The 25,612-nt window shown below is 38.0% G+C and overlaps 2 protein-coding genes across 4 annotated transcripts in view; both read left to right on the forward strand.

The window, feature by feature from the left end:
- The first annotated feature begins 13,661 nt into the window (after positions 1-13,661).
- Positions 13,662-19,209, forward strand: LOC139149777 (uncharacterized). The gene is made up of 6 exons (XM_070721756.1): positions 13,662-13,856; positions 15,112-15,217; positions 15,634-15,750; positions 16,572-16,676; positions 17,464-17,571; positions 18,958-19,209. Exons 1-6 carry the CDS (start codon positions 13,662-13,664, stop codon positions 19,068-19,070), a joined length of 744 nt encoding a protein of 247 aa, XP_070577857.1. The 3' UTR covers positions 19,071-19,209.
- A 439-nt stretch (positions 19,210-19,648) lies between these two features.
- The window catches only part of LOC139119200 (F-actin-monooxygenase MICAL3-like), an 81,104-nt gene continuing 75,140 nt past the window's right edge, over positions 19,649-25,612 (forward strand). For all 3 annotated transcript variants that reach the window (XM_070682887.1, XM_070682893.1, XM_070682896.1), the window contains exon 1: positions 19,649-19,838. The gene's annotated coding sequence lies outside the window, so the exon portion shown is untranslated. The remainder of the gene's footprint in view (positions 19,839-25,612) is intronic.

Below are 25,612 nucleotides of genomic sequence, written 5' to 3' on the forward strand. Positions count from 1 at the left end.
CAAATATATGAAGGACATAGAAAAGGACAAAAGAGTAGAAAACACGACAAGAATTACAAAGACCTGTCTTATTAAAACCAAGTGAATGAATAATCATGACAAGCTTTTTTAAAATTTTCTATACTATCTACTCCTTTCAAATGGAAAGGTAAACTATTAAAATCTTTGGCGCCTGTGGTTTGGGATGACTCTCTAAAAAAATCAGTTGTCGCCCTTGGAATGAGTAAAAGATACTGACCAGCAGATTGTAAGCTTCACGCGGGACGATACTCATTAAACAGTGAACTAATATTCTCAGGTGCGAGCTTTCTCTTGGCTTTAAAAACAAAGATTAAACTATTTAATTTTGCTTTAAAATTTGATGGTAAGCATTATAATCTAAAACGATTCTTGATTGGAGCATTGGAGATTTGGGCAGATCAGATTTGGACTTGGTACTTTGCATTTGCCGTCTTAATTAATTAACCTATAGGGTTCTGTCGTCCTATCACTTTCCCTATTTGCAAGGTAGTACGAGGAGTTCCAATACAGACGACTAATAAGCTATGTTTGACCTCTGTTGTGCCGATTTTTTCTAGTGTACACAAAATGTGATGGTGAATTGTAAAAGTTGTAAATAGTTATTCGTGCCCGATGTTAAATAAATGCCCGGGCCACTATAGGCAAATGGTGTGCAAATAAATTTGTTATTTCAGAACTACTGAAAGGAAAAAAAGTTGCAGTACTGTATTTTAACATATGAATGTATCATGAATTTAGCGCCACCTTATCTTATAGAAGCAATCGTTCCACTCAGAAATGTTCATGATTATCACACACGTGCAGCTTCCACTTTGAAATTGCTTCTTCCGAAATTTCGCACTGCAAGTGGACAGAGAATGTTTCCTATGCGTGCTGCAGAACACTGGAATTCATTACCAGACACTATAAGATGTAGCACTAATCTTAATGTCTTTAAATGTCAATTAAAATCTTTTATCCTGGCAAATGTAGAAAAATAACTTTTTATGTTGCTTTTTTCGCAGTTGTATTTTTTTAGTCCATGGACACAAATGGAAATTCAGTACAACCGTGAGCAAATCTCTGGTACATCTGCTGCGGTCGTCTGACAAAGCTTCTACAATTTCAGCTGTTGCACACAAATTTACTTGGGCTTATCGTTATTAATGCATGGATAGCTATGTTATATAATCACCATAATACCCATCCATAATCCAACAACAGTAAATCAAAATTCGTAATTACATGGCCAATTGCTACAGACACACACACACAAAACAGCACAGAAGTTATTATTTATTTATTAAAGTGTCATGTGTGGAATTATATATTGTCACACCTAACCTGTTGGGCTAACATGACACATAACGATTTTCAAGGTATGATAAGTATAAGCGTATACGAAGTTACAAAAGTAAGGAATTATATCTCCTGCAAACGTTCATACAGTGCCATCTGTGGTGGATGTCACGAGGTCATCCCTTTGGTTGACTCAACTTCTCTGGTGTAATGGCATCAGTGTGCAAAATTAAGAGAAAATAGCTCCAGGTCATAAGGGCCTGCACCAAGCCAAAGCTTCAGGTCCTTACAGAAAACTGCCGGTCCTCAATACATGAAGTTGTTAACGACAATTAAAGTCAACTTCTCCACCAATATTATGCTTTTGACTGTTGTAATATTTAATTTTTCATGTTCTTTTATCAATAGAGTCGGTAAGTATTCTCTGAAAAGGACTATTGTTCACATAGATTGCAGAATAGTGTAAGTGAATGAATCATTCAGCTACATGATCTGGAATCTGAAAAAGATCACAGCCCTCATCTTCCTCACTGTCATGCGCACACATTTATCAACGTTTTCCACCACGGAGGGGGGGGGGACTATGGGACTAACAGGCCTAGGAGAATTTGAACTTTTTTTCTAGCCATGTCAAATGCCCCACTCTCGGACTATAAAATTATATCAAACACCCAGAGGCCGGCGAATACAGGCTCATGCACTGGCTACATTTGGCTGATGAAAGCGAGAAAGTTTGTCTCTCATGACTTTCTATTGGGATGGTGTTCTCTAAATTGCTGTGATATTGTGATTTGAAAATGGTTGGAGAGCTGAAAATCACTTCTGAAATTAGCCAACGCGAGTGGTAGAATAGTGAGTGAATAGCTTAGTACCCTGAAAACAGTCATGAGTAAGGGGAGTGTATGAATATTTTTTATGCAAACATTGTTCTTTTTTATTGTTATGTAAAACATAAGGGAGAAAATACCTGGTATGTATTTTGATATGACGTATGGATTACTTTCAAAATTTTTCAAAAAATAAATATGCTTAAATATGGCCTCTGTTGCATTCATGAAGAAACAGATGAAGTTATACTTTTAATTAAAAGGACAAGTATCGTAACTTTTTCTCGATTATAGAAATTGCAGACAACATGAATGGCACACGTCGCCACTCGCGGAAATGAATGCATATTTTCTGATCGAAAAGTTTTGCCTGAGCGATTGTTGGGTCTCATCGCCCTTTGAAAGCGTAAAGTTATTAAAATGACTCTGAAAAGTTTGACAGACACTCGATTCTGCTGAAAACCACGATCAGTTAATGCTAACATTACCATGGTTACACTCATTGGACAAGTATTATTATAATATTGAATCGAATTGTTGCACCACAATCAATTTATTCCATTGCTAGAATCTGCATGCATGGACGTAATTGACCTTGATCTGAATGTAATCAGCTGCACTTTGCTATGAGGGATTAGACTCTTCGTAAATGTAAAAAGTCGCGAGACAAAAATTACTATGTTGCGACATTATCAACCCCCCCCCCCCCGGGTCTGGCGTACCATAGAGATTGAATTCCCCACTACCAGGACACGAAGTGAGATCAATATTCCCTGTTGCCACGCACTCCCACGGTGGAAAACATTGATAGGTGCATGACATTCAAGTTTGAATCACATGATTCAGAGTCAGTCATCATCTGCATCTGTTACAGGTCTTGACGGAGAAATTTTCATTATTTATTCCAAATTTCAGTCGGTCATAAGAACCGACATGTTGCAAAAAACTTTCGGCCCGACGAGAAACCTGTCGGTCTCGGACCGTCGGACCGACGTTAATTTCGCACACTGAATGGCATGTTTGTCATTAAAAATTGTACGTTGGTGTTCTGAAACGTCTCTTGTGTCAACTGTGGAGATATTTCACATTCTTTTGAAAACAAAAACTCTCGAAATTCATGATATAATCCATAGTGAAAAAGACAATGCATCTAATCTCCAACTGCGTCTTAGCTAAAATCGCGTTTTCTTCCTTCCTATCTATACTTGAAATCTACCAGTTTCAATTCCTAAAGAAGAACACCTAGTTTGAACTGAGCTAAAAGTGACCTTTTGCCATGTGACAAATTATATGTGTCACAGAGACCGTAATGTTTTTGAATGTAATGTGTGTTTTTATATTAGGCTTTTCATTCACTTTAATTTCGAAGTTACTACTGAATCAAATAGCCCGATTTTGAATGGTGTTACATTTCTACTTTGAACTTAAGCTCCAAATGGAAAAAAAAAAACAATAATCCAATATTGGAGCAACACATGAAAAAAAAAACAGTATTGTAAAGGAAATCTTTTAACCTATATATTTCAGAAATTACAGCACCAAGAGCTCTCCCTGTAGCATTTAAAAGAGTTTCAACAGAAACATCACAGTATAAGAATTCAACCAACACCACAGCTTAGAACTTATACTCAGAGACAACATGCAGAACTTCACGACCAAATTTGCATGTATCATACTTGATTCTCACCAAGGAGTGCATTTCTCATTGCTCACCAGTGAGAATTCAAACATTCTCAATGATAGCATTGAGAATAACAACAGATTCTCACTAATTGCGAGAAAGTGTCACTTTATCCAGTCTCACAACTTATTCTTATGGTGACTTGAGTAAAGCGCTCGGTAAAGGTATAGACTGGGGTATACTGTCAGCGAGATGTAGAATATTTTATCATATTCGATTAGCTATGTATTAAGGTATTATGCGCCTCGAAAGTGAAAGTCTTAAACTTTTGCTTAAACTTTCCTGAATGAAATCTTTCAACCATTCTCTTACCAAATCAACAGTAAACACAGGAAGTCATAGTGCGAAGTTTGGAACTAGCGAAACAAATTACCTAATATTTTGCGATATTTGAAATTCAAAATGGCCGCCATTCCTGTGTTAACTCTATGGGGAAAAATTAAATTATGGATTTTCGAAAAACTAAAACGGTGAAAGTATTTCTTTCTCCAAGAGCTTTTAAATGAGCCCCATTGCAACAAGCGGTAGATCAGAAAGAATTGTAGAAATTGTAGAAATTTTCATTTATGTTCTAGGTTAGAGGTTTTTCACCGTAAAATATCTTTGTTACACTATTGTTCTAGTGGAAGAGGCATGTAGAAGGGAGCGTCACATGAGCACCAGGGACTTAAATTCGACATAGGGTTATCAAGCAAGCATCACGTAGTGTATTTCTCCATCAAGCAATCACTTGCAACCAATTAGCATGGAAAAGCAACGTTTCCGCGGATCATACACATCTTAACTAATAAATATCTTTATTTTTTTTATTTTCCTTGATGACCATTCAAGAAATACCTTATCAAACATATGCATTCCTTTCTCTATATTTGTACAGCACTTTTGAGTTCAAAGCACAATAATGAAACTCATCATCGTCATACTTTGTGCATATCTTACGGCCGAGATCGGCGCCGAAGATGGAGCGTTTCACTCGTCCCCATGGCTGTGTACCTTTGCAAGCGTAAGGGTGTACGATGACGCCATATGGAACGTGTTTGTTACACAGGGTGTCGACTGTCTGGAAGACATAAAGAAGATTCCTAAACGTGTTGAAAATGAAACACCGGTGAAGCATTCAACGTATACCACGACATCGGTCCATTCATAGAAAACACACGTACTTTCCGTCTGATGTCTGTGGTAGTGGATCAAGTAGACACGATCGATTTGGTAAACGCATTATTCAAAATATTATAGAGCAACACTACATCTGCCATCTCCTTGCTTTTTTAACATCTTTATGCGTGTTTTGCCGAATTCGTAAGAAGTAGTTTGTGTCTGTAATCTATTTGTACCTTGATTTCCCTTGTCTTTTAAACTCCAGTGAATGTACGACGGTGTTCTTATCTGACCCTCTGTACGCCAGCTTCAATCCGGACAGTAATTTAGAAGGGTGTTTTTATATCGAAACATAATGAAATCTCTCTGTATATATACTTGGTAATGCAAGCCTTTTTTGGTCTTTTTTCTAACCCCCTTGTTCTCCTCGGTTTATTCTTTGTCCCCGTGAAACTCTTTGCATATGGCTGAAATTACTTACTTGATTGTATATAACAGTGAAGGAAAAAAGTTCCCTATAAGCAGCACAGTTCTATATCACATGGAAGAATTCATTTGCATTATTTCCTGTTCAATTGCAGGGTGACCTCTTGCCTGAGGAAGGAAATGATGAGTGTTTAAACTGCACCCTGAACTACTACAAAGGTGACATGTTGGAAGTGATATGCAATCCAGTTGATGTAAGTTCACACATACATGTATAACATTTTACTCATAAATCAACGTCAGTTTACACGGGGATGATAAGAAAATTCTTCCAGCTTCTGTACTGCGGACAAGTTGTGTACTTTCTAAAAGTGGACTGTGTGTGATATGTTGTCTTGGTTCGTTTTAATGCAGATTCGGAACGACAGATTTAGTCATTTCCATAGCTTAATATTTTCTGGAAAGTCCAACTATTTCTTGCGCCAACACTTTAAAGTTGCACACAGTGATTCCCACAAATAAACCCTAGTTCGTAAATCGCTTTGTCAATTCATGTTTAACTTCGAGTAGGCCTACTTCAATTTAGAACACTGCGTCTGGGTTGTACGTTGATGTTCTTCGCTATACATCTGAGATGGAAGAACTCTTACAGGCACAGCGTGCCATAAGAATTCGGAATCCTACTTTTTCACAATAATTGATTGCTGCATTGCTTCCACGGACTCATGTTCAGCTCACGTGTTCACACATGTGAGCTAATGTCGCAGCGATGTCTGTCTGTTTGTCTGTCTGTCTGTCTGTCCTGCTATGTACATTGAAGATACTTCGATATAACATTATTCAAAATCATTAAGAATTTTTATGAAAAGCCAATTCCCAATTTGCATATTTAATGAACTTTCCTATGGGTTTAATGGTCTTTATTCAGTACTCTTAGGCCATCGGCCCATAATACTTGACAATATTATGTAAAGAATAAAAAATGACGGGAAAAACGGAAAGTTAAAGAATACATTTCACATATTGTTAATTTCTTTTCTAAATTTAATTTCAAGGTAAGTAAAAGGTGCTAGGCATTGCTGTGTGTTCACATCGGTTGACGTCATTAATCGGAGAAATTCCTTTCAATGAGTGGATTAAGATAGATAGCAGCGATGTATCCCTTCCTAAAACAATAAAAAATTGACAAACCATAGGAAACTGACATTCTTTTTCAATCTCGTTTCTTTTCTATAACAGACAAATTCGTTCGTTTCTATCTATTTTATGTTTTCTATCGGTTTCTATTCTCAAATAATGTGAAGAACAACGCAACTGAGCTAACATTTGGGCATGTGCGACAATTTTAACAGAGGATAGATATTTTTCAGCTCCAAGAGAAGATTTATACTCTTTATAGCAAGACAATTTGTCAAGTGAACAAATACTGTTTGAAATTATTTACAAATGTTTTCATGAGGGCATATTTAGCAGCCTAACCCAATATTTAACACATCTCTTTGCAGTGTAAAGATAGACTGGATACCTTCCGCACTCGCCAAAAACTGCAACATTTGGAGCATTGCTTGTAACATCTGAAAAATTGCGACAGGCGAGATGTTGAATTCTTTCTAGACAATTATGTTTGGCAAAACCCCCATACTTCAGAACCACGTCAAAATGGGCAATCATGGTATTTGTACAGACATAAGACGCCTCAACTTACCCCAGAACTGCTTTGTATGTGAGAATGCGAGTTTCGCCATTTTGGTCTTTTCATCAACATAAAACATACGCTTCTTGTTGCGACATACATCTTTAAAATCCTTCCTTGCATCTTAATGCAGATTCAAAATACTTACATCATTCTTCTTTCGGAAATTTCTCAATAGATGATACTTCTTATCCCTTAACTCACTGCATTCTTTATCGAACCAAGGAGGGTGTTTACAAGTGTTTGCCACATTTGAAGAAACTTTCTTGACCATATTACATTTTTCAGCTGCATACATAAACGCAATTTCCAATTTATCAATAAAATTACAGACACTTGAATGTAGGTCTGCAATTATATCATCTAGGCTCTAGGCTTCTATTTTAATGAACTGTCCTAATTAATTAGGGATAAATACCGGGATTTAATTGATCAAAGTTGGCAAAACATGCTATGTACATTGATGATACCAGGTGAAAACAATATTGAAAGTCATTTTACATTTTCATGTCAGCTAATTCATAATTTGCATATCTAATGAGCTTTCACAATTTGGCATATATAGCTTGAATGACTTGACCAAAGGCAATTACACTTGCTATATAAAGTGGTGATACAATGACAGCAGTCAAAGAAATTTAGTATGTTTATTTCAGCTAATTACATATTTGTATTCTAAATGACATTTAGAATTAATCTTTGGTGAATATTGTTCATGATGTTGATCATAACACTTTCAATGAAGTCGCAAACATGTGGCGAAAGTTTAAATTTCCCCACAACTGCAATATAATGAAACAAGTGAGCATTTTCAGTTCATATCTGGTTAAGTTTGTCGAATTTGAAATAATTTTGAAGCTTCTTGGGTATGACATTTTCACCGTCTGGTTCTACCAAGAATCGAAAATATAATTTTAACTGAAAGTAGATATTATTTAGGGATCCCGGGACAGCGGTCAGTTTGTATTACAAACATTGTTAAATTTTAGATAATTTGTTTCTGTAAATAAATAAAAATACCAACGCATTGACCCATACTTTTAATTCCTCATTTAAAAAGCAGATGTGTTTAAAGTGACAAACGTTTGAACGTTATATGAAGTTTAATCTTCCAGTTTAGAAGGCACCATCTTAAAAGAAATGTGGCCCCAGCACATTTAGCATTATTATCCGGTTGAAACCATTTAAACCGAAATGAGTCATTCATTATGGCTGGTTTCAAACCCTCAACACCTGTTCTGTGATATCATTTGCAATACAACTACTAACAACAAACTACAACTAGCTGCAAGATATGGTCTTAGATTTGTTATGGTATGAAACAAAGCTTTTACGCTAGATGGTGCATTTTTCGCTTAAGGTAAATTGATTACATCAAATTTACTATGGTATATCAAATATTACTTTTTTGCGCCACTTAAAGTCACAGGAATTATGTGTTGTAAGAATTTCATACAGATACAGTGTTGAAGTCCTTACATTTCATTATAACATTATCATGTGAAACCTGTGCAAAAATGTCAAACTGATGAGAATATTGTGGAATCCAATAATATCATTGGAGGAAGTGTAACAGTATTATGCTATTTCCAACCTTTTCTGATTTTTTGCTGCCTTTTTCAAGAGTTCAAATGTGACATAATTGTGTATTTTACAGTACTCAAAGACTAGTGCAAAAATGTTTTCATGACCTTCAGTCACACTGTTTGAAAGTCTTCACAATGTGTTATATTCTGTGATTTTTTGGATCCAGGACTGTCCTGACCGTCTAACTGAGGGGATTTATTGGGGTCAACCGAAAGGCACGCGTATCACCTTCTCGAGTCCTGTCGTGTACTGCTCCTACCAAAAACGCGGAGTTACCGACTATTACTACTGCAAAGACTATCACCCTGACAACCATATGGTAGAATGAGCTACTCAGCTGTTTGTGTTGTTGTATCGCTCTCCGGTGAGAAAGCAAACATGAAACTCCAGGCAATTACATTTGACCCAGGTGTACGATGGTATGGCATTCTTTTTGACGTCTAGTTGTAATCAATAAAATATTATCAAGCTACTTGGCGAGCACATTGGTCATTGTATTGTTAAATCTTGATTCAGATTACCGGCATTTGCAATAGGAAGAGACATCCTATGTCAATCCTCGCAGAGTGTTAACATAAGAAAGGCGTTGAAAAAATGTTAAAGTTAACGTTTATTCAAAGGCACTGAATTGCCAATACACTGACAAGTCGATCATAGTAACAAAGAGCACTGAATTGTCAATACACTGACAAGTCGATCATAGTAACAAAGAGCACTGAATTGTCAATACACTGACAAGTCGATCATAGTAACAAAGAGCACTGAATTGTCAATACACTGACAAGTCGATCATAGTAACAAAGAGCACTGAATTGTCAATACACTGACAAGTCGATCATAGTAACAAAGAGCACTGAATTGTCAATACACTGACAAGTCGATCATAGTAACAAAGAGCACTGAATTGTCAATACACTGACAAGTCGATCATAGTAACAAAGAGCACTGAATTGTCAATACACTGACAAGTCGATCATAGTAATCAAGGTGTTTTTTTTTCAGAAGAGATAAAGTATATCATGACGAGGGGCACAAGCAAACAATATGTGAACAGTGCCGCGGCGATCGATGATTTCAAGACATGCCTTTAGCAGGCTCGGGGATTAGGTGGAACATTCTTTTGCTCAGAAGTATCAAGATATAAAATTGTGACAAATTTTAGAATAAATAGAATGCTTTCAGATTTCAACGCCGACAATACAGATATTGCTTACATTGTATTGCAAGATTTGGGGCACAAACTTTCGTCACGGAAACTGATGAAAATTTTGCTTTCGAAATCCATCACCTTGTCTTTCAATGCATCTTAAAGTCATCTTGTAGTGTGGTTACACATTTCATGTACGTTAAGGATTCATCATGACTGGAAAGCAGTGATTTTATTTTTACTGAAAGCATCTGAAAATGATGTATTGTTTACGAGATACATATTTATAGTAGTGGAACTACCACGAATATGCATTGTTATGTAAAGATCTGCTCTTGACAACTGACACTAGTTACTGAAAAATAGTTCGATTTAGATCTATTAGATTTACATAATATCATTAATGTTGATCGTTCAGAAATCTAGAATAGAATAGCTTTTACTGTATTTCTCTCACATTTTGACTTACCGGGAAATAAGCCTTTCAAAACTGGTAAACTAAAATTATATGAAAAGTTAGTGGTCTATTTATGAGAGCAGTAAATGACAATGTATTACACGGGAACATTTAAACTAAGAACTCTAAACATGTTGTGTGCTTCATTTGATATATTTGTGTGATGCTTGTTTCGCATTAGAGGTTTTAGTTTGTTGCTGTTTACACATTACCTAACGTGGAATTAAGCGCTTAATGCTGCAACTACATCGTGTTCCGCCACACATGTTTTGACTTTTACGCACATGTAGACTGTTCCTTGATCCGATTGCCTGCTTATGTGATCTCCCCAGGATTTTCTGATAGAGTGGCGGCTAATTTGCATAACAATAAATGTAATTGTTATGGTAATGATTTTCTATTGTTTACAAAAAATTATAGAGTGGCGGCCACCACTCTATAATAGCTCTGGGGAGAACACTGCTTATGACAGTCGACAACATTTCTCAAACACGTACACTCATCTTCCTGATGGCGTAAGCTTTTCAGCATGTTGATAACCCCTGAACGCTCCTTTTAATTCTGTGAACGCAATGCGTATTTCGCACTTTTTTCAAACTTCATGAATACGATAAAGTGCTTTGTAAACCAGTAGAGCATACACACTCCAGTCACGGTGATAGTTACGTGGTGGTGACACTGATATCTTTTTGTAGACTGTCGCGTATATTGTGACCTACGAGCCAGAGTATAATGACCACCAATGGACAAGGGAAAAGTGACCACCAGAGAAAGGTAGCCTTTCTGTAGACGTTGGGCTTTATGTAAATATAAATTTTCTGGGTGGGCGGGCGCAAAGAAAGGAATGGTTATATAAATGCTACACACATGATTATATAATTTAATATCTTTAATGCACCAGTGTCAATAATCTCTTACATTGAATTTAACAGTTGGTGACAATAATAATAATAATACATTTATACAATTATGTTTTAAAGCTACTAAAATTTCAAAGGCTTAAAAAAGTCAAATACTGTAGTTTGTCTTGCCGATGATACTTTCTCAGCATACTTCCTGTCAAACATGCCTTCAATATTTAACTGTACCTTGATATTTGTTGTTGTGGAAACGATCTTGTCAGCCATCTTGGATTGTGAGTATCAATTTCAGATTTTCATGATTGATTTTGCAGTTAGTATACTAAAAGATAGCAGTTCTTTGACCCCTAAAACCTGCCCAAAGACAACAAAATCAGTCGCACAGTTTATTGAGATATGATTCTGTACATACAGAAACAGGATTTTGAGCGGCCATCTTTGATTTTTTTATGCAAATTAATGATTGCACATGTCAGCCAATGAAAGATATCGATTCCTAGACCCTATATTTACCGTGCAAATGATGCCACAATGACTTCTACAGCATTTCATATTGCTGGATAGGAAATTTAACCTGTTTTTGCAGTTGTTTGGGGAGCCATCTTGGATTTTCATGCAAATTAAGAATTGCACATGTCGGGCAATAACAGAGCTGAATTCTTTAATCCTATTTACCTGGCAAATGACACCAATACCGCTTTCACATCATCTCATAGAGCTGAGATATCATTTACATGTTTTGGCGGCCATCTTGGTGGCCATCTTGAATATATTTAAATGCCCAAGTGTGCCAGGGTAGCATATGATGCAGATCCTGATTCAATAGGCTTTGAAGATACAGAAACCACACAAACCATGATGGGGCCAAAATTTCCGGATTTGATCAAAAATGGAGCGCGCGACGTTCGATGTACGAGGCATGTAATAATTATGGGTTTGGTATCAGACTACCTTGTGTAGAAACTCATTCCACTGTAGAACGCTTGTATGGTTTAACTTACTTATCACAATGGTGAGACTTCTTGCTATTGTTAAAGTTAAAAATAGATAAGATGTGTATTGATACATTCATAAAATATCTTTGATAGGGGCAATACCTTTATTAATCACCTTCAGCTCTGTTCTCTAATGATTCTAGGGGCGATTGTGAATAATTCGGCTCTCATGCTCGCCAACAAACGCAAAGGTAAGAAACTAAGCTTAGGCCAAGAAAAATAAAAAAGTTTGTTTCTCATCCTCGGGCGCGTCAATTCAGGCCTGCCGAGTCAACATTTTTTCTGCTCATGAGGAAATAAAATTAAAACAAAAACCCGCATAAATACGCGACGATAGTGCATAACACAGTGCTGTATCAAAAAGAACTGTAAACAAAATGATTTACACCAACATTCCATCCAGAACTGTACACATATGTCACTGTAATATTAAGCTTTCAAAACTGTGCATTGCTGCACTAAAAGTCAAACCACAGAACTGTAACTATACAAAAATACTAAAGCAACACTGCTGTGCATTCATCTCTGCGTGCATTCCTATATTGTTTTTCATGTTTTGCGCGTTCTTGTTGGTTGAAGAATAAAAACAAAATTGAAGAGAAAAAACGCGCGTCGCCGCATCAGTTTTGCAATATATGTCTAGGATGAGAAAAAAAACTTTTTATTTTTCTTGGCCTTAACGACCAACAAAGTCCCTCACCTCCAAGGTTTTCATCCATGCACCCGTTTCCGCGATGGGACAAACGAAAGACATACAATAATCTACTCCATCCACTGCGGAATTTCCTTGTCTTGAGTTGGATTAGTTTATAGAGTATGGCAGTGGACACACACCAAATGGCTGTGTAAGCTATACGCAGAACCACAGTAAATAAGCCAATTGCTGATGAAACGCCGAGCAAACACATCCTTACTTTTCCATGCGCACTCTTCTTGAGAACACAATTGGCTAGTGAAGTTACACATCATCCCACCCTGCACCGTGTCACCCATACCGCCGCACCAAGCAATGATGTGCTTACACTTGCGCAAAAGGTGAGAGCGTAGAGCGTTCAAGTAGAATAATTTGAAACGCAGCTGACGTCGTTTGCGCCGAGGTTTGACGCATGAACACACAGCTTCGTCAAGGATTTGCCTTGTGGCAAGACCGGGTAACCTTTGAGTTCGATACTCTGTGCAGGAAGACCCGGATGAAAGGCATAGTCTCAGTCTGGTGTAAAAACAAAGACAGTCACTGTGATAAAAAAGCGTTCTGCGCGTGCGACATCCAAGACTCTAGAAAGAGTCTGTTTTGATTTTTGTCCCCTCCGAAAGTTTTGTCCTATATTAGTTGGGTCTCCATGTTTCAAAGTTTTTTGCGGAATTCTACCAAATAAACCCGCGCGGTACAGCAGTGTGCGTGCGCGAAATGAACCACGAGTCGCTATGTTGTTGCCATGGTAGCCTGTCAGTTCGTTCGAAAGTTCGAGAGCGTTTGTGACGGCGCGCAAAGGCAGTGTTAACACTAGTAAGCACTGAAAGAAAACTAAAACATGTCTGATGGGATATAAGATGTTGATTAACTGCGTTCACCTCAATTTTACACAAAATGTTTCGATCTAAATCGCATCCGATTACCCCAGTCGCTAGCAGACCAACATCGGCCAATCGCGCAAACAGTGAAGAGGCGAGACCCACCGATGAAGATGCTGTTTCTACTGGAACGCAGACACGCGTCAATTCAAAACATGTCCACGGCCTGCTGTACACAAGAAAACAGTACAAGAAGTTGAAAACTGAACTTGTGAGTAAAAGCGTTTCATTCAATGTGCAAAATATTTAGTCCTTTGAGATCACCTATTGTTTCTTCGATGTGTAGCTATGGAGACAGCACAGCCTGAGTACGGTCACGCAAGCATTAACAGAGCTCTTCGCAGCTACAGGTTTGTTATATAGACTTGTCAGTGTTGCGCAAGTGGCTGTTGTTGCAGCTAATAGTCTGAGCTGATAATCAGTCTTTAAGTATTCACTGTTACACAACGAATCCCCTACTTAGTGGTATTTTCGTCATTCTTCATTCTTGCAGACGTAATTTCCAAAAGTGTAGTCCAAAAATGCGGAAAATAGGCCCTATTTATTTTTGCATATAAATAAGAAAGCAATGGCATCATCTGCGAACAGCCCTATTTGCAATTATATTATTGAATATCTTACAAAATACATTTGTTACAGGGTTAATGCGATAGAATGTTAATATACTTGAGCGAGAGTAGAAGAAAATAAAAATATTGCCAATATTATCAAAAGTTCTGTAATGATGATGTCTGACGATCACAGTCAAGGCTACTTTACTTTTCTTTTATCACAAAAACTTTGGCAAGGAAAATCGAACAAAAACAAAACAAAACAAAACAACAAAACAAAACAAAAACAGCGCAGTATTTACACAGACAGGTTCTTGTATTTCGGTGTGTGTTTACAAGTCAACTGTCAGAAAGCAACAGTCTATGGCCCTTTCCAAAATATCAACATTTCCCAGTTTTGACGTAGATGGAGCTGCCTCCCAGTCAGTGTGAGTACAGCTGCAACGGGTCGTCCTCATATATGCTCAATTGTTTAGTATAGACATATCAAAAACTGCAATTTGCTTAAAGGTAGTATGTACCTCGAAAGTGAAAGACTTAAACTTATGCTCAAACATTTTTCAGAGAATCTTTCAACCATTCTCTTTCAAAATCAAGAATAAAAATCGGGGTCACCGTGCAAATTCTGGTACTAGAGAAACAAATTACTCAAAATTTACCGGTATTTTAAATTCAACATGGCCGCCGTCCCTGTGTTAACTCTATGGAGGAAAATAAAATTTTGGATTTTCGAAAAATTAAGACAGTGAAAAGTTTCTTACACCAAGAGCTTTAAAATGAACCCCCACAAGTGGTAGATCAGAGAAGAATTGTAAAAGTTTGAGAGTCCCAACATCTTTCCCCAAGGCGTAATCTACCTTAGGCCTAATTTGTTCTGCTCATTAGTTTCAGGCCTACTTTGATTTTGTTTTTCAGACCGACGCTTTGGCAACTGTACACACACAGCAATATGAGTTAAAAGTGTTGAGAGCACTGACCTCACGAAAAGATGCAAATCGACTGTTTCTGGAAAAAAGAAATCGTAAGTGAATGTTACATGATGTTCTTATTTCAAGAGTCACTGAAGATGACAGGGAGGGCGCCTTTACACATTCATCAGCGACAACGCCAATGACCGTTATCTGTGCCGCTATGAGAACGGTGATCGTGGGATTCTCCTGTGACCTGTCATATTGAAGAAAGGCATTTTGTACTCTTGGAAATGACCATGCTGGATAGACGCTGTCGTTTGTGAATATCTTGTGTCTATGCTTGCCTGAATATGATCTGGGTGTGTGTTCATTCAAAGCGAGAGAAAGCCACTGTGGCGTGATCTCTGTTTCCTAGAGCGTTCCCCTTTCCCAATCTACCAAATTTACAATCGATCATCATCATCACAAATCCCTTTTCTTATGGAAAGCTACTACAATGTAATTTATACCCGTTGACTTATTCCAGGTGTTGCCGGCATCTTAGATGACATTCAGAAAAGGTCCCAGAAAACAAAGAGCAAAGCCAAGGGAAAAGGCAAACGCCACCAACGTCAAAATGGTGACGATTTAGATATGGGAGAAAGTAGGTATACAAACTACTCAAAAAAAAAAAACCCAAACTGACTGATTTATAAAAAAAACATCTTCTTCACGCGTCAGATATGCTCTGTCTAGAAAGCAAGATATTTGCCTCTAGCCTCTATATGAGTCACTGAGTCTAAGTTTGCGGTTGGCTTATGGGTTGTTGTTTTTTTACAGGTGTCGGTTAGACATAGGACTGATAAGAAACAACCCAGAGTCTTTCCTCCCTATATATAATGATTACCGAAATACATCATATGTCATTATTGACCTTTATATTGATTGTGTAAGCTAGCGCTGTTGAGACATTTTCCACCATGCCGCAATACAAAATGTATACTCCAGGATATGCCAATGTCCAGCCGTGCTTCTTTTATCGTTAATTTAAATCCCATGTTGGTCTATTTATCGATATCCCCAAACTGGTGTAGTAGAATAACGGTTCAATGGTAGACAATATATGTGTGTCTTCAGTGTGCGTCGATTTGACGAGCCGGTGTCTTAACCCTGTCACCTTTATGGTTTGGCCCTAACCCATTGTTATCAATGGTGAATGTGGACCCGTTCACAGTGAATCGGGGTGTACAGGTTGAAAGCCGATAGAAGGGGGTCGTACGCGTCTGGAGTAAAACATGAACGGATTGTGATAAAAATTGAATTAGGTTTATTGAGCTTTTGTATGTCGTAAACTGAAATGTTTCTCTATGGTTTACTCTATCAATGTGCAGATCAATGAAGAATCTAGACATTGAGTAAAATTTATATAATTATTCATGGAATTTAGATTGTTCCTCTTATAAAGCCCATTTTCTTTATTTTCAGGCGTTAATGACCTTGTGTTGGAAGACTTGGGTCGAGAACTGCAAGCTTTGCGAGAAGAGAATGAGAGACTGACCATGGCCTTGAATTTTCACGACAGCCAAGCTAGTAAGAATATTAAGTTTATCGAAAGGGAAAAAAGATATAGTTTTCAGCTTAATTAGGCCCATTCCTGGTGTGATTATAGAGACAGTAATTCGGAACAATGAATATAAGATGGCGACAAATGTTAGACGACGGGTTAAGTTTACCCGGTCAAAAAATATGCCCATTGCCGTCAGGATGGTCATCCTCTCGCATCTTAGAAATTTAAGGTTGGTTTATTGAGTGTTGAAAAGTTTCATAAATTAAGCTACCAATGAAAAAGCTGGATTATAATCTATTAAGAGCATTACGATATCTAACAGCCACTGAACCATCACCTTAGTCATCATTCATCCCTCCTCCTCCTCCTTCGCCTCCTAATCATCATCATCATCATCATCATCATCATCATCATCATCATCGTTATCATAATTACCACCGCCACCTGGTTGTCCAACCAACAAGTCTCTTTGTGTTTGTTCGTCACAACTATCACCCGCATCGTCGTTGATGCCAAAATCGGCAACCCAGCCTTTGACGTCATCGTTTACATAACCACTATTTCCCATAGTAGCAGTCTTCACTGTCGTTCCATTAACTCTCGTGAAACATAAAAACGCCGTTGCAGTGGTACCAGGACTTACAACCCCAGTCCTCGACCCCTGCCTCTCGCATTAGTTCTCATTTTGCCATGATTTGACTATATTCGTATTCCTTTGTCTTCCTTTGAATTTTTTAACGAGTTCACGAATTCCTTTTTGAGATAAAGCTGATAGCCGACCAATCTGATACTGTCGCCTTGACATTACAGGGCTTGCATCATACAGTCAACAGTTTGCGTATGCCAACAGTGCAATCGAAGATTTACTTTTAGGATTTGCCTACGTCATCGGTATCCACGCATGTGAACGACAACAAGGTATGCTCAGTGTTGACCTGTAATGAGTCAGTGCTAGGATTCCTAACTTTGATGGGTTTTGAAGTTGTTACACACTACTGCATAATGAGAAAGACAAAAAAGGGTAGCAATTAGGCGGGCTAATGTTGCATGGTAAAGACTGCAAAAATTGTACACATCCTGAAGAGTTATTATGATAGACCACAGTCCATCCACTATGTGTATAGACAGTACGGAATGTAGCAGGCCTACAAAACAGAAGCACATGATAAACGATATAATTGAGCTGCCTATTTACCAGCCAGAGATACTCAAACGATTTTTCTCACCCTCGCCAATTCGTCAAAATTACCCTTTCTTGATATTCTATATTGCACCCTTAGCAATGTTAGCGCGATTAAATCCGTCTTTGGTTAAATAACATTTTGCTACCTCATTGGTCCAAATACGGCGTTCCCTTTGATGGCCTTGCCCGTGTAAGGGTGTTGAAGTGGGTAGAGGGCGTAACTCCTATCACCTGTTGCACTACACTTCAAAGTGCTACGAACTTCTGTACGTGGGTAAATACACGATCGCGTGTACGCTAATCGTGTTGCCATGGCAGGGCTTGAACGGACTTTTAGTCTTATCATTTGTTTCGACCTTTGATATCGAGATATCGATCATTTATAGCTACTGCACAAGAGTGAGGTGTTTATGTAACAATAGGGAACATAGGGCCTAAACATGAACATAGAACCCATGGTGTATGGCATACACCGTAATTTTTTGGCATTTTTTGGTATCGCGGGTCAAAGGTTTTCCCGGGGTTCCAACAGGCATTAGCCCATATACTAAAGTTACCGACAGCCTGACGAGGAATGACTCACGTGTACTGACACGAGTCTTTCCCCAAATATGGATCAATTTCTTCGATTGGTTTGGCCACACGTCAGGTCATGCGTTTGCTAAACAAATAAACTTGATATGGAAGTCAGTACGAATTATTGTTGAAGTTTATTTTCTTTGAAGTCCTCGGTGCAAGGTCCGCATCTCTGTTTGGCATGTACGCCTGAAAATTATTCGGTTTGAACGGCAAAGGTTATTAGATACCCTTGGTAACCATATGCAAAGTTCCCACGCCAAATTTGTTGGCGGGACTGTGCCATATAGAATTATGTGTCATTCATATTTCCATGGACTCAAGACCTACTCACTTTGGCTTGTACTATAACGCGTAATTACAAAAATATAAGCGTGAACGTACTGTTTGTAGTTCTTTAACATTTTGTTATTTTTAAATGGAACTGTTTAAATTAGGAGGGGTTTGCATGCTGTTTTACTGTAATCTACGACTGTTTCCTAACATTAGTATGTTTGACTTACATTTCAATTTCCATCTGGTTTCCAACTTGCTTCCTGAAACAGCGATTGAGTTCAGCAAGCATATGTTGAAGAAGTTCGTGGAAGAAAACAGCTGGGAAGGCGATGACATAATTATATGGAAAGGCTGCAGGTATACTCGGGAAGGCGCTACGTAACTTCACGAAAACATCATCGGTATTACACTCAATGGTACGGTAACTGAACGGTGCACTTGGAGAAGATTTTTAACTGACCTGGAAATCCACTTTTATGCACGTTTGCCATACTGTTATTGTGAATTGTAAGATCCGTTGTTTATATGTTCTCTGTATAAAATTACTATTAATAATTCCAAATTTGGTAATTGTTGTTAATGTCATCTTTGAAGACACAAAAACAGTGGTATCGCCTTAAAAGGGCAAACGGCATCCCTATAGACCACTGTACCTATGCACTGTGTTTAACTTCAGCGGTTCACCTTGCCGTTACAAATGGTGCGCGCACTCCCTATTACTTGTGCACGATGGTGCGCAAAGTTTATATTTTCAAACAGTTATTATCAAACATCTCGTAAAAAAAACCAACGCACACAATAACCGTGCGCTTCTCAATATTGAAAAATGGACTAAATGACTTGAACAAACTTTCACCTGTTCGAAAGCGAAGCGATTTTCATGCAGCGACATCGACAAACGCCCTCACCGACAAGGTGTCAAATTACACAACGGAAGAGCACCGTTGCATGAGTCATATCAAATGCAAATGAGAAAATGGCCGATATAAAAAGGTGTCTGTAGATCGCCCGTGTGGAATTTTCGACTGCACACGCCGTTATTCTTGGTTTATTTTACAAGACCTCTGCGAGAAAGGCTATTTATGGCGTCTGATGGATCAACCACTGCTAGAGAGCCGGGAAACTGACCAACAAAAGAGTCGTCGTTGAGGTAGGTACCCGGACTGTTCGTTATGTTTTGAACAAAACCGAGCTTGCAACCGTAAATCTCTCAGACTGACCGGAAGAATGGGACTTTTCTGCCTAACAGCGACTGAAAGACACTGCCGATTTAGACGAGGACACTGCCGATATCAACTGAAAAAAAATACCGCACTGTTTCAAGCATTTTAACTCATTATCAATATTCCACCAGAACCGAATCGCTCCCCACCCTGTATCGGGTTACGATTTACGAAAGAGTTTGACCTGGATTGTCGTCTGTACTGAACAGTTGGACGGTGTATTACTGGGCTATGCTAATAATCCCGCATGTGTGTACGTGCTTTTGACTATGCTGTCGGGTCGCAGGCCGATAATAACATAATGAGGTAACACGAAGCGGTCACAATTCAGGCACACTTCCCTCTATGCTCCACCATCGATTATTTGAATTAGCTAATTATATTCATAATTAACCAATTGAGATAAGTGGTAAGCTTAATTTCTGGTGCCCCTTTAAGCGGGGAAAACTGGAGAAAAAATCATCGGTTGCTCAGTGTCTCTATACTTCTGTGATTGTGTTACTGCTACCTGTATACTACTACTACTACTAGTATGACGATTATAACACGGTTACTCTACCGTGGGGTATAGTAACTGTGATCATAAGCGTAGTATAGGTGTGCATATTAGGGAAAAAAACAATGTGCAAAACTTGCAATAGCGGGCAATAATGTAACCCAATGACACATACACTGCATTGTTACATGGGTCGTCGTCAATCGCCAATATTATTACAACATGCACTGTACTTTAATATGACGTCATGGCAATGATTTGTCTTCTGTCACTTCAGGTTCACTTAAAAGTCAAAATTAATAACGTTAGACATTCTGGATCCGACATTCTCATCCCCACTCTGCAGAAAGCTGATTTTGCTGTCCGTTGCGACACTGTACAATTCTCACTCAAATTCTTGAATTGCACAGAGACAGGAGACCCTGTAAATATCATGTGATATGAATAAGCCGAGGCCAAGCACCATATACAAAGTACAGTCATAGAGTTATACATACGGGTCAGCTGCCCACTAGTTCAGCCAGTGTTGAGCCATATAATTCTGTGAACTTTGGAAGTGTTTACAAACCTAGTACATGTAGGGGTACCCTCCCTCCTATCCTGACTCCTAGGGCTGGGATACCAACGGATCAGAGTTTCAAATGTGAGTCAACTCAATGCTCATTTGCGATACGTAAATAATTCAAGAGAATGTTGTACATGCTACAATTCTCGGAGGAACAACACCAACTCAATTTTTGGGTAGGTTTGTGGAGCAGAAAAGTAACCCCCTCGCTGGTGATGATGTGGAAGAATCGAAAAGGAGCAGACAAAGAAAATTGTGTACAAAAGTTTTAAAAATCTACCAAGTTATGTGACCTTTGTCAGTGTAAAATCCATGATGAATATGTTGTAGGCAAGCACGAGCTCTGTACCCTCCTGTAGGATAGTTCAGGTAGACTATGACAGTTTTACGGAGGGACTGGTGATTTATTCAGGATATTGGGGCAAAATAGTGGAGGTACATATGTAACTGAACAATCAAGTAATCCTCTTACCCTGTCATGTACAAAATCACATGACACATAAGTACTTACAAATACGTGGAGTTGAAGATAAAAGAAACTGTCCAGTAAATGGATATGATTATGAAAGCAAAGCAAGACAATTTATCCATGAAAGAAACCTGAAGCGTTATGAAACCAGAGTGGTGCGAAAAATGGGTCATTATGTGTACTAAGCTGGGGCCATCATTTCATGGAGTGGCAGTTCCAGACTTCAAACCAATTATCCGGTTAGTGTAATTGCATTTGAATGAGTGCTACTTGTACTCGGGTCACTCATTTCTTTACATAACGGCATAGCTATACTCAAGTGGTACTGAAGGACTTTTCAAGTTCATGAGTTATCAGTTCAGCAACTTTGACATCAAAGTCTGAATGATATCTGTCAGCTGTGATGGGACCTTGAATTGTCAACCCCAGTACTTTCATAGATACAGTAGTGTAGCTGTTCATGAGAAAGTTGTCAACGTGGAACAAGTGCATGGAGCGTATTACTGCTATGGTAGTATGCACTTCAAAAATGAAATATGTAAACTTTTACCCTCCCTTTTGGTCAAGGAAGCTTTCAATATTTCTCTAACCCAAAAAACAGGGGTCACAGTGAACATTTTTTACTTAACTGGAGAAATAATTTACCCAACATTTATGGATATTTTCAACTCAAAACGGGCACCATTCCCATTTTATATTTACAGGCAAAAATTAAACTTATGTTCATAAAACTTTGTGATAATATGAATTGCAAGAGCTTTAAAATGAGCTCGCACAAGTGGTACGGTAGATTTAGGTTTTGGAAAATTTGAATGTCAATAGTTGTGCCTGAGGAGGAGATCATACAATGTGCAACCACAAAAATCATGAAAAGTGCTTTGAACTGTGAGTAAACCACTGTCGCTGACAGTACATTTGTTGCTGTGGACAACTAACAACATTTAATATTGTAACACACCCCATCCAAAAACTCACTCTGTTGTGATGTGCCAAACAGTCATTTTGTATGTGACATTTTGACACTGACAATTGCAAAGAGGCAGTCACCAGTTGAGAATTTTGGAAACCTTATCACTGACAAGGTAACAGTTTGGATAACTTATTTGTTTGAAAGCACCTTGTACTCATGCACACATTCTGGAAATTTGAATGGGAGACGATTGTAGTGTATGCAGTGGAGATGAAAGATTTGAGAGAATTTCTTCAGAAAGGAATTGGGGCATGTACATTTGTGACCTGTTCTACAGAACACATGTTGTAACGAGACTATGGCTGGTCACGTTCACATATGGACCAGCCACATTCTGGTCTCAACATATGGTTGTCTACGCTTTGGCCCTAGGGGTTGCCTGAAACAGTTTGTTTCCCTTGGTCTACATGGCTGCGTGAAACAAACTGTTTCAGGTTGACTTTCAAGCCCTCGGGGAAGCAAAGAAACGCTCAATACCCGGTCATACTGGTACAGTACATGTACGCGTCTGATGTGTATGGTATAGTACACATAGTTTTATCAGTCTAACATGCTACCAAAGATACAAAGTAACATGTGAGGTGAAGAGATCACCACTGGATGTAATCACTACACATGCGTCGGTGCTTGTCAAGCGTTACAAGGGCAAGCCGCTCTGACATAACAAAGATTCATGACTTTACGATCTGATATAGCACTTCTGTCATCGGAACAAAGATCAGTCCGGTCTGTTCCCCACCCTTGCAATCAAATGACCCAGAAAATATGCCCACCATTTTGCTTTATTCTCGTCTTTTTTTTTATCAGGGTTGATGAAAGGTAAATGAATGTAAAATGTGGAAGGAAAGGACTTTTCAATTTGTTACAAACATGTGTAGAGATATTGTACTGTAGTAAATGCCTTGAAACAGGATGTTCTAAATTTCTGCTTCAAAATATGCCTGTTGAAACTGAAATACCAAAAGTTCAAACTGTCCATGTAGAAACTCTACACTCTGCTACCATCGAATCAAGAATAGCAATCAGGAATCACCATGCAAATTTAATTTTAGTACAAAAAGCAAAAAATGATCAAAAATTTAACCCTTTGAGTGTCAAAATCAACTTTTTGTCTTTGTAAAATATAACATGCATGTACATGTAGCCAGCAACTTTTTTCAGATCTGGACTATTTTTTTCAAATTTTTCCCAAAATTTTGGTAAAAAAATGTAGCCATTGTAGGGTTGTGGCCATTCGGCCTAAAATTATCAAAAAATTACAGAAAAATTCACATCACTCAGTAAAATGTCACACTGAAATTTTAGTGGAAAAAATTACAGCACTCAAAGGGTTAATACTAGTATGTGAAATTCAAAATGGGTGCCATCTGTTTGTAGACTCAAGGAGGAAAAATTAAATCTTTTGCTTTCAGAAAAGTACATGTAAGATGGTGAAAACTAGTACTCCAAAAGCTTCCAAATAAGCCATAAAGTGGTAGACCAGCTAAGAATTGTAAAAAAATTTGAGACCCAGAATATCTGTTCCTAATTTTACCGTAAAATTACAAAGTTGAAATATTCTGGTGCCCCTTTAAGCGGGGAAAACTGGAGAAAAAAATCAGCGGTTGCCATATTGCATTATAACAATAAAATCATGGGTTGCCATGGAAATATTTTGAGAGAAACAAATTACTCAAAATTTACAAATGTCACAAATTCAAAATTCATATTTGCCACAGATTTTTATTCATAATTAGTCCATTCAGACAATAGACCAGAAAAGAGTTTTGAAAATTTGAAAGTCTGAAAATCTGTTCCCGAGATGTGTTTTGATGTATGGTACCTTAACCCTTTTCCTGCCAGACAGTAATAACTGTATTACTTCCCCATCAGCCAAGTCAGTAAAAAGCGGTATTGAGCCAAAACATGACGTATTTTCACCCACTTGGCTTGGTATGTTATAGCATCTTTTGTCCAAAAAAATCAACTTTACAGTATTATGTTTTCACAGCCTTCAAATGTACAGTATTATGTTAAAATACATCATATAGAATACGTTGTGTTTCATTAATTTTAACCATTTTGACCTGGTGGTGAAATATGGACTTGGCAGGAAAAGGCAGATGGATTATTGAAGAATCAGGATTTGCAACCATTTTCATGTGTCCGTCACAAATGTGTAGTGTTTTGCAATTCTGATTCACAAGCTGTTTAATACTTAGTTTTGCTATTATTAATTTGTATCCAAATTGAACAAGTCTACATGTACATGCATAATAACATGCACATGGTACATACACATTGTACTGTAATGTGTAGATGACATTTCTGCATGTCAGCATTTTCTTGATACATGTAACAACTATCCTTAATTTCAGGAGTTTGACCTATGAGCAGGTTTTGAAACTACAGAATTGTTTTTACTGCTTTTTTGTTTCGTGTATTAAAAATTGGTACTCTATATACTACTCATGAAGGTGCTATAAAAACGTTGGACCTTGGTTGTTTACACTGGTGCATACAATGTAACTGATAGGAGGGAAAATGGAACCCAATGTCAACCTGAACTTGGCCACTTTCATACTCCTCTTCCATTTGTATGTACTACTTCAGGGCTCGAACTTAACGGTTGCCCGCTTGCCCGGGGCAACTAAAACCTGACATCGGGCTGGTAAAAATAAATTACACTTGCCCGGTCGGGCAAGTGATAGACTTTGATCAAATTTACATGTTCTGGGCATAAAAAAACTCAAGAAACTTTGTAGAACAATGTTCGCTATTATCGAGTTTCAAGTAACTGAAACGGGTATCACAACCGACAAGCCGGACGTCAACATTCAGCAAGTGATATCCAGTTGTTGTCTTTCCTCCCTCGGGAAGTCTAATTCATTAACGTATTACATGCACTTGTTTGTCGCTAGTGACTCCCAGGGGGTGTTGGTCAGTAATATCAACAGCCGCTTTCAGTGTTCTCCACAAATGAAAATTGAAGGCGGGCGGCTAATTAGCATATTAATTTGCATAATATTTGCATATAATTTACATATCACCAGGGCTATTCACAAGGTATTCCAGTGATGAGATATACTTCTGACATTCTCAGTATTTTTCTCCATTCAGCAGTGATTAATGGCAAACTATACAATTTATTATTACATTTACCTGTTTATTTACTTTAAATAAATAATAAAACATCAAAAGTGAAAAAAACACATTGAACTA

This window comes from Ptychodera flava, chromosome 2 (genome assembly GCF_041260155.1).
Source record: "Ptychodera flava strain L36383 chromosome 2, AS_Pfla_20210202, whole genome shotgun sequence".
Classification (NCBI taxonomy): Eukaryota; Metazoa; Hemichordata; class Enteropneusta; family Ptychoderidae; genus Ptychodera; species Ptychodera flava.

Excerpts from the sequence above, each read along its gene's own strand:
- LOC139149777 (XM_070721756.1), top strand. The coding sequence starts at position 13,662 with ATGTTTCGATCTAAATCGCATCCGATTACCCCAGTCGCTAGCAGACCA. Across the intron at positions 15,218-15,633 it reads GTTTCTGGAAAAAAGAAATC|GTGTTGCCGGCATCTTAGAT; the intron begins GTAAGTGAATGT and ends GACTTATTCCAG. Across the intron at positions 16,677-17,463 it reads TTTTCACGACAGCCAAGCTA|GGCTTGCATCATACAGTCAA; the intron begins GTAAGAATATTA and ends TTGACATTACAG.